At 57.7% G+C, this 8,658-nt stretch overlaps 2 protein-coding genes across 5 annotated transcripts; both read left to right on the top strand.

Annotated features, from left to right (window-relative positions):
* The first annotated feature begins 617 nt into the window (after nt 1–617).
* Nucleotides 618–3,450, top strand: ASPDH (aspartate dehydrogenase domain containing). The gene is made up of 5 exons (XM_063092256.1): nt 618–646; nt 2,130–2,214; nt 2,550–2,770; nt 2,841–2,995; nt 3,407–3,450. The coding sequence occupies exons 1-5, from the start codon at nt 618–620 to the stop codon at nt 3,448–3,450; spliced, it is 534 nt and encodes a 177-aa protein (XP_062948326.1).
* A 470-nt stretch (nt 3,451–3,920) lies between these two features.
* JOSD2 (Josephin domain containing 2) lies at nt 3,921–8,377 on the top strand. 4 transcript variants are annotated; one of them, XM_063092247.1, is made up of 5 exons: nt 3,921–4,059; nt 4,700–4,862; nt 6,702–6,827; nt 7,792–7,986; nt 8,100–8,377. In XM_063092247.1, the coding sequence occupies exons 2-5, from the start codon at nt 4,717–4,719 to the stop codon at nt 8,197–8,199; spliced, it is 567 nt and encodes a 188-aa protein (XP_062948317.1). In that variant the 5' UTR covers nt 3,921–4,059; nt 4,700–4,716; the 3' UTR covers nt 8,200–8,377. The 4 variants fall into 4 exon arrangements, with proteins under 4 accessions (XP_062948317.1, XP_062948316.1, XP_062948318.1 ...); XM_063092246.1 differs by having other exon boundaries at nt 3,922–4,059; nt 4,703–4,862; XM_063092248.1 differs by lacking the exon at nt 3,921–4,059 and adding an exon at nt 4,069–4,159 and having other exon boundaries at nt 4,703–4,862.
* The last annotated feature ends 281 nt before the right edge of the window (nt 8,378–8,658 follow it).

The following is an 8,658-nucleotide window of genomic DNA, read 5'->3' as shown; positions in this document are numbered from 1 at the left end:
GCACCGTGGGGGACACCCAGGCCCCAATGGAGTCCATGACAGAAGTGTAGGAGGGCAGGATGACCCACACACACCCCCGTCCCCACCCTGTGTGCTCTGTGAGGGTCGGGACAGGGGCCCGTGTGCCCGTCTCCTGCCCCTCTTTCCTGGCTGTTTCTATACCCACAGTATCTTATCTTTCCCCTACTCTGGGATCCAGGGCTCTTCAAGCAAATTCTTCCCTTCTCAGTGGCAGCCTCCCGTTGGCAGCAGCCGCCCTGCAGCAGCGCGTCTGGGTCTCTGGCCCTATCTGTCTGCGTCTATCTCCTCTCGCCGCCTGTCAACTTGGGACTCTCTGTGCCGCCTGGAGCCCGCTCCCCCTCATCCTCTCTTTCATGCTCTCTTTCTCGTCAGTCCCCTTTCAGTGCCGATCCTGGTTGTCATGGTAACAAGGCGGCGGGTACCAGGTGGCGGCTGGGGGCAGGGAGCCGGCACTGCCGCAGCCTCCACCATTTCCAATGCCAGGCACCTGCAAGGCGCAGTGACCGGGGCTCGTTTGGGGAAAACTGGACTCCCCAGGCCTTGCAGCGATGCGAAATGGGGAGAGAGAGAGACGGATGTGGGAGTGAGACTGCAACATGGGGGTGGTGAAAGGTGGAGAGTCAAAGCGAACTATCGGATGATCAGAGACTGGAGGAAGGGAGGTTCTAGACGGGGGCTGAGGGATGCTGGAAGGGGACCCCCTCCGTGGGCCTGGGGGAGACTGGACCCACCAAGGCAAGGGCACAGGTAGGATAAGCTGAAACTCGAGCTCCTGTTGCCATCTGGGAGGGATGGGGGCATGACCAGGCTGAGGACTCCTTCAGACCATGGCCACTTGAGGACCCAAACGGGTGAGGAAGAGGAGATGAGGACCTGGGAGCATGGGGATGGACTGAGAGCCCAGAGTCCCTGTCACCATCTCTCCGCATCCCAAGCAACATGCAGTTTCTATGACAACCTGGCTGGCCAGAAAGGGGTGGGGGACTGCAGAGGAAATTTTCCACATCAGCAGGAAGGGAGGAGGGTGTGTTGCAGAGGAAGGAACAGCCTTGGGTAAAGGGGGTTATGCAGGGACCCTGGAACCCCAAATCATCATACCCACTGCCCCCAGTCTCAGGGAAAGTGAAGGAAAGGCATGGAAGGATTCTCACCCCTCCCCCATGCCAGCAAACCCACTCCCCCGCCTCTGGGCCCATAGGAAGAAGGTTCGGAAGGGGCTCAAGGGTCAAATGTCCAAAGATCAGCAGCTGCCCAGGCCTGGTGCGGAGTTATTGAGCAGCCGAGGGAGCTCGGGCAACAGACCACCGGATTCAAGGCATGGCCCTCAACAGGATCCCGCTGAGGGTGGGGGTGGTGGGCTACGGCCGCCTTGGTGAGTGCCTAACCATCTTGGGCCTCCTTCTCCAGGCGCCTTCCTAAAGCCCCAAAGCCCCATCTGCTCTCCACAAACATAGCTTTCACCTGTCTTTAATCTTTGACCCTGTCTGTGTCTGTCTGCCGACCTATCTTCCACCCACCCGGGTCTCTATCTCTCTCTCCCTCAGGTTCTGTCCCTCCCTTTGGGTCTCTTTCACCCTCTCTCTGGATTTCTGTCTCCCTCCTTCTCTGGGTGTCTGTCCCTCTCTCTGGGTCTCTGTCCCCCTCTCTCTGGATCTATGTTCTCCTCTCTCAAGTCTCTAACCCTCTCCTTTACCTCTCCCCAGGACAGTCCCTTGTCTCCCACCTGCTAGCTCAGGGACCGGAACTGGGCCTAGAACTTGTTTTTGTCTGGAATCGTGACTCAGGACGAATGGCAGGGAGTGTGCCCCCTTCCCTGCAGCTCCAGAACCTTGCTGCCCTTGGGGAAAGGTCAGTGGGCTTGCCATGGGAGAGTAGGGCCCTGAAGCTCCTGTTTGGGCCTACCTTAGCTGCTGTGTGATCTCAGGCAAATCCTTTACCTTCTCTGGGCCTTGGTTCACCCAAATGTGAAATGGGAAAAATCTATCCATCTCATTTCTCCTCCCAGGCCACAGTGAAGAGTGACAGCCCTCTATAGACTCTGAGGGAACCTAGGGGAGGGGAAGCCTAATACCTCTCCAAGGCCTTCCCCACTCTCTCCCCTCTCTCAGGCATCCTGATCTAGTGGTGGAAGTGGCCCATCCCAAAATAATTCACGAATTTGGGGCACAAATCCTACGCCATGCCAATCTCCTGGTGAGCCCCACTCCACCCCATAACCCAGGCCCCTACCCCTTCTGTCTTGGTCTCACTCCACCCTAAGCCCTATTCTCAACCCTCCTCACCTCCATCTGTCCCAGGTGGGGTCCCCCTCAGCCCTGGCTGACCAGACCACAGAGCAACAGCTCCTGGAGGCCTCACACTACTGGGACCATGCCGTGTTTGTGGCCCGAGGAGCCCTTTGGGGCACAGAGGACATCACCAGATTGGATGCAGCCGGGGGCCTTCAGGTGGGGGCCCGCTGGGCTCCCCAGGAACAGGAGGGGGCCTGAAAATACTCTGGTCCCCCTGACCCTGGCTCTTGCTTCCAGGGCCTTCGTGTCACCATGGCCACACACCCCGATGGCTTCCGGCTTGAGGGACCTCTGGCAGCAGCCCACAGCACAGGGCCTCGCACTGTGCTCTATGAAGGTCCTGTCCGTGGGCTCTGCCCCTTTGCCCCCCGAAACTCCAACACCATGGCAGCCGCTGCCCTGGCTGCCCCCAGCCTGGGCTTCGACCAGGTGATTGGGGTGCTTGTGGCAGATCTCAGGTGAGCAGAGCCAAGTAGGGGGTTGGGCTGGGTCTAAGCCAGCCAAACTGACAGCCCCTGCTTGCCCCAGCCTCACAGACATGCACGTGGTGGATGTGGAGCTGAGTGGACCCCCGGGCCCCACAGGCCGAAGCTTTGCTGTGCACATCCACAGAGAGAACCCTGCTGAACCAGGAGCTGTCACTGGCTCTGCCACTGTCACAGCCTTCTGGCACAGCCTCCTGGGTACGGCCAGGCCCCTCTCCCCGGGCCTTAGGTTCTCGTGCTCTGCAGAGCTTGGGGTCTTGGGCTCTGTCTGGTTCTGCAGTTCTGATTCTGTCTCTGTTGGTCTTTATTTCTGAATCTCCTTAACCTTCTCACTCCACAACTTTGAATGTTTGTGTGTCTGTTTTTGTCCAGGTCTCCTCTCTCTGAGTCTCTGTGCCTGGTCTCTGGGACTCATGTGTGTGTGTGTGTCGTCCATCCCTTAGTCTCTGTCTTTGTATCCCTGGGTCTCTGTCCCTGCCTATCTGGCTCTTCCTCCACTCCTACCTTGGTCTGTCCCTTCCTCCCATCACTATCTCCTCCTTCAGGTGTCTGTCTCTTCTCATCTCAGAGGGCTGTCTCAGTTTCTTATTCCCCGTCTCTGTCCCGCAGGCTGCTGCCAGCTCCCCTCCAGGCCGGGAATCCATCTCTGCTGAGAAGCCTCCTCGTCGGGAGAGGCCATCCTCATTGCCCATTTACCTCCCCACTACCACTGTCCCACCCCTGCCCTGGTCTCACTTTCCCACTATCACTCTCCCGTTCCAGTAAAGATCAGAGGTTCTTCCACCCGCATGGTCTGGCATTTCGGATCCCTACTTTCCTTTGCGTGACGTCACGCCACTGCTCATACAGTGCATGACGCCATCGCAGTGGGCGGGCACGCACGGTAGCCAAACTCCCGGAAGCTATCGCGATAGCCTCCTCACTGTATTTCCCAGAATCCTAGGAGAAGCAGTGGGCGTGGTAGTACGCGAGGGGGACGTGCATTTCCGGGATTTGCTCCGAGGGCCGACGGAAGTTGTAGTCTCGCATTTTCTAGGGCGACCGCGGACTTCCGGACTACACGGCCCGGACGTTCCCTGTGGCGCGCGAGTACCGCAGCGGCCCCCGGGAGTCGTAGTCCGAAACGCGGGGGTCGCCGGGAGCTGTAGTCCGTCCCGCCTGCTCAGTCAGCGCGGTGCTTCCCGCCCCGCACTCGGAGCCCAGAGCCGCCGCCCAGGGGGATGCGGGAGCCCCTGGCTCAGGGGAGCGGAGAGGCAGGCGGGGTGAGGGGCGTTGCCAGGCAAAGGGCGAGCGCCGCGGTTGGGGTACAGGTCGGGAAAGGGCTCTATTACTTGATTTTCGTGGAGGGGGCCTGGTTACCAGGTAATAGGAAGAGGGGATCCTGTTGCTTCGTTGATTGGGGAGGGGACCCTGTTGCCAGGTGACAAGAGGAGAGAACCTTGTTTAATGACAGGGGAAGAGGATTCTTTTGTTGCTAGGCGACCAGAAGAGACCCTGTTACCTAGAGACGGGCGAGGAAGAGTCCTTTATTGCTAGGTTATCAGAGGAGAGACTTTGTTACCTAGTGGGGGGTTGGAGCTCTGTTGCTAGGTAACCAGAGAGGGATCCTGTTACCTGGGGACAGGGGAGGTGGGTTCCTCTGTTACTAGGTGACCATGATAGGAACCCTTTTAGTAAGAGACGTGGTGGAGGTGGTACTCTGTTGCTAGGTGAACAGAAAGAGCATTTTTTTTTCTAGGAATATTGCCAGGAAACGGCCCAGGGAGCCAAGTCAGGGGCCTAGTGCCCTCCCAGGCTGCCCAAGCCCCCCGTTCAATGGCGGTGCCCCAAGGGTCTGTTGGGAGGTTGGACCTCAGACTCTGCGACTCAAGATCCTGGGCCCCTGAGTGCCTTCTCCCCCAGCAGGAGCCGAGGACGGCATGTCCCAGGCCCCAGGAGCACGGCCGAGCCCGCCCTCCGTGTACCACGAAAGGCAACGCCTGGAGCTGTGTGCGGTCCACGCCCTCAACAACGTCCTGCAGCAGCAGCTCTTTAGCCAGGAGGCTGCTGATGAGATCTGCAAGAGGTGACCAGCACTCATCCTAACCCTTGGAAAAGCAGGGCTCAGAGAGGCAGAGCAAGCCAACTGGGTGTCACAGCGAGGACAGGATAGAACCTGGGGGCTTTCTTCTGCCTTGCTCACCTGCCTGAGCTGGACCCTGGGACTCACAGGTGGAGATGTCGCATCCTCCACTTGTCCATCCCCACAGCCTCAGCCCCAGCTCAGGCCTCACCCTCTCTTATCTGGGCCTTGTCATAGCCTCCAACTATCAGTTTTTATTCTCCAGTTCATCCTACACACGGCCCCAGAGCTGACCCTGCCCTGTCCCCTGCTCATAGTCCTCCATGGCTCCCCAGTGCCCCTAGGAAAAGTCTCAAACCCTTCAGTCTGATATCCAAGGCCCCAGATACTCTGGTCCCCACTCCCTCTGCAGTTTCATCTCTCACTGTGCCCCTCAAACCAGACTTCTATCCAGTCCCTGAAAGAGCCCCACTATGATGCCTCTGGGCCTTTGCACGAGCTGTTCTTTCTGCCTGGTATGGCTTCCTCCTCCTGGAATGTTCCTCCTCACTATTCAAGATTTCAAACATCACTTCTTTATAATCTCTCTGCCTCATTTCCTCCTGTCTGTCCCCACAGCTCTGGCCCCAGCTCAGGCCCTATCCTCTCCTGCCTGGACCTTCTACCCAACCTCCTGGCCTCTAGTCTCTCCCTTTCAGTCAGTCCCCAACATAATCCTGGAGGGATCTTTCTATATTCAGATATGACCCTATCTCCCTCCCCTCTTGCTCACAACATCCTGTGGCTCCCTGGCATCCTCAGGCAGAGTCTCAGCCCCTCAGACTGATTAATTTAGAATTTATTCACTTCCGCTATCATTCAAAACAGGAATTGATCAACTTTTTCATGTCAGGTTATGCTGGAGATCCAGAAATGAGTCGGATATGAGCTATGCCCTGAGGGAGGTGAAGGGAAAGGATACAGAGAAACATAATGCATAAACTTTCCCCTCCCCCTGCCCTTTCCACTAGGGGCCCAGACAGGGAACAAAGATACAGTTGTTCAGAGGAGGCAGGACGCAGAGAGATAAGCGGTGCAGGGTGGGCCTCCTGGGCTGGGGAAAGAGCTGGAGGAAAGGCTGGGAGGCAGGAGCATACAGAACATGGTTAGGGAACAGGTGGCAGGGGTGAGGCTCAGAGGCCAGCCGGGACCAGACCACGCAGGGCCTGGAACACCAGGCTGAGGAGGTGGGACTCTATCCTGGGGGTGATAGGGAGCCAGAGAGGGCTGTGAGCAGGGGAGGAGCAGGGTCAGCCCCGTGTGGGAGACAAACAGTGTTAAAACAAGGTGACATGAGCAACCGTTATTGAGGTGGCTCAGTTCACTGGGGGAGCCCAGAGAAGGCCCCAAACCCAGCCTGGAGGTCAGGAGACTCCTTTCAGAGGGAGTGACATCTAAGGTAGGTCTTGAAGGACAGACGATGGAAGGGATTGGTCATGACGAGAAAGGCTGAGGAACAGGAATGTTTTCCAAGGTCACTGGGAAGCCATGGAAGGGCTGTGAGCAGGGGAGGTGCTGTGGTCGCCAAGGGCTCTGTGGGAGATGGACTAGAGGAGGAAACTAGAGGTTGGGTGAGGGTTCGAGTGGGAAAAGACAAAGCCTGAGCTGGGGTCTTGGGGACAGGGCAGAGTCAGGGGACAGGAGGGAGAAGACTTGGGAGCTGATAAGTTGTGGGGATTGAAGAGAGGGAAGAGTCTAAGGCTGGGTTAACTGATGAACCCTGGGATTCCCCCTGCTTTGTGGGAAGGGTAAGGCTTTTCCAGGCGTCCCCAACTCAGGCTCTGACCACCCCCCCCCCACCAGGTTGGCCCCAGACTCCCGGCTGAACCCCCACCGCAGCCTCCTGGGCACCGGCAACTATGATGTCAATGTGATCATGGCTGCCCTGCAGGGGCTGGGCCTGGCCGCTGTGTGGTGGGACAGGAGGAGGTAGGACCAGAGTGCTGCATCGAGTGCTGGGCTAGACACAGAGGTCACAGTGTATGTTAGTCAGGGTGGGATAGAGCCAGTGGGAGGGGAATGGTTGGATAGGAGGAAGGAAGGGTAGATGCATACAAGGTTTGCATGGACAGATGGTGGTTAACAGACTGATGGATCAGTCGGTGGGTAAAAGGACAAGGGGGTGACTCACGTGGGATGGTCAGTGAGTTGAGGGATGGGTGATGGGCAGAATGGTGGTAACTGATGCTGAACGGGCGGTTGGATGTGTTGGTGTTGGCGGGTATGAATGGATGGGTGATTGAATAAAAGATGGATAGTTGTAGGCAGTGGATAGCAAATAGGTGGCTGGGTGGTTGGATGGATGAATGGGAGGTTTTGATGGATGGATGGACGATAGTCGGGTGGGTGGATGCATGGACAGTGGATGAATATACAGTAGATGAGGAGTTGGGTGAAGGGTAGATAAGTTGTTGGACAGATGGCCGGCCGGATGGCGGCTGGTGTGTGAGTGGGCAGATGATGTTTGGGTGAATAGTGGATGGATAGTTGGGTGGTGGATGGTTGATAAATGGTTGACTGGCAGGTTTGAATGTGTGGGTGGATGGTGTATAATGGATGGAAAATGGATAGATCAGTGGTGAATGTGTGAGTAGTATATGAGAACTTGGATGGTGGCTGGTGGTTGTGAGGTTTGGATGGGATGGATGGATAATGGATAGATTAATGGTAGATGGGTAAAGAGTGGGTGGCTGGACGGACAGATGGATGGTGGGTGGTGGGAGGTTTGAGTGAGTGGGTGAAAGGATGAGGAGAGAGACACAGGGTGGGCTGTTTAAGAAACGTCCTTCGGCGGGCTCAGGAGGCTGGGTTGTCCATGCCAGCCTGGGCCCCACAAACATTTGGCCAGTGGGTGCCAGCCCTGACTGCAGTGTCCCCCTCCCCACCCACACAGACCCCTGTCCCAGCTGGCCCTGCCCCAGGTGCTGGGGCTGATCCTGAACCTGCCCTCACCCGTGTCTCTGGGACTGCTGTCCCTGCCGCTGCGCCGGCGGCACTGGGTGGCTCTGCGCCAGGTGGAGGGCATCTACTACAACCTGGACTCCAAGCTGCGGGCACCTGAAGCATTGGGAGGCGAGGATGGCGTCAGGTGAGCCCAGATAGAGGTAGCTCCGAAGGCAGGGCCTCGGTACTGGAGCCCCATTCCCTGGAAGGGAACTCCGAGGCTGTCTGTGCCTCAGTCTCCCCATTTCTCCCACCCAGGGCTTTCCTAGCGGCTGCACTGGCCCAGGGCCTGTGCGAGGTGCTACTGGTGGTGACCAAGGAGGTGGAAGAGAAAGGAAGCTGGCTGCGGACAGACTGACCCCCCCAGCCGACTCTGTTGGCTGCCTGCCTAGCACGGTCCCTGCACGTCCACATCCAGCTTCCGAGTGCTGGAGAAGGGCCTGCACTTCATGGTCCCCTAGGAGGCTCCAGCCCCTTCCCCACACCCTGCTGCCCAATGCCACTGCTGCCTCAATAAATCTGCTGATTTGCTCCAGGCTCGGCCTGTGTCTGACTGACCCCCAGCTGCTGCTGGGGTCCCCTTTCATTCAGTGACTCTTGTTCATCAGAGAGCCCAGAAGCCAGCCAGTTTTGTCTTAGAACCCTGGCTCTCTGTCCCTTCATGCCAGTCACTCACCTCTCTGGACCCCCCGTTTCCTCTCATTGAGGGCACAGCAGAAAACATGAATCCCTGCCCTCGGGAAGCTAACTTTCCACTGCAGAAGAGAGACCAGGGACAAACAAATTGGTATGGTCTAGTGTGTTCCATGGAGATAGG

This window comes from Cynocephalus volans, chromosome 3 (assembly GCF_027409185.1).
Source record: "Cynocephalus volans isolate mCynVol1 chromosome 3, mCynVol1.pri, whole genome shotgun sequence".
In the NCBI taxonomy this organism is placed as follows: domain Eukaryota; kingdom Metazoa; phylum Chordata; class Mammalia; order Dermoptera; family Cynocephalidae; genus Cynocephalus; species Cynocephalus volans.
The sequence above is the reverse complement of the archived record's forward strand: the minus strand, read 5'-3'. Positions and strand labels throughout refer to the sequence as shown.

Excerpts from the sequence above, each read along its gene's own strand:
- ASPDH (XM_063092256.1), top strand. The coding sequence starts at position 618 with ATGGGGGTGGTGAAAGGTGGAGAGTCAAA. Across the intron at positions 2,771-2,840 it reads GTGCTTGTGGCAGATCTCAG|CCTCACAGACATGCACGTGG; the intron begins GTGAGCAGAGCC and ends TGCTTGCCCCAG. Across the intron at positions 2,996-3,406 it reads CTTCTGGCACAGCCTCCTGG|GCTGCTGCCAGCTCCCCTCC; the intron begins GTACGGCCAGGC and ends TCTGTCCCGCAG.
- JOSD2 (XM_063092247.1), top strand. The coding sequence starts at position 4,717 with ATGTCCCAGGCCCCAGGAGCACGGCCGAGCCCGCCCTCCGTGTACCAC. Across the intron at positions 4,863-6,701 it reads GCTGATGAGATCTGCAAGAG|GTTGGCCCCAGACTCCCGGC; the intron begins GTGACCAGCACT and ends CCCCCCCACCAG. Across the intron at positions 7,987-8,099 it reads GGAGGCGAGGATGGCGTCAG|GGCTTTCCTAGCGGCTGCAC; the intron begins GTGAGCCCAGAT and ends TCTCCCACCCAG.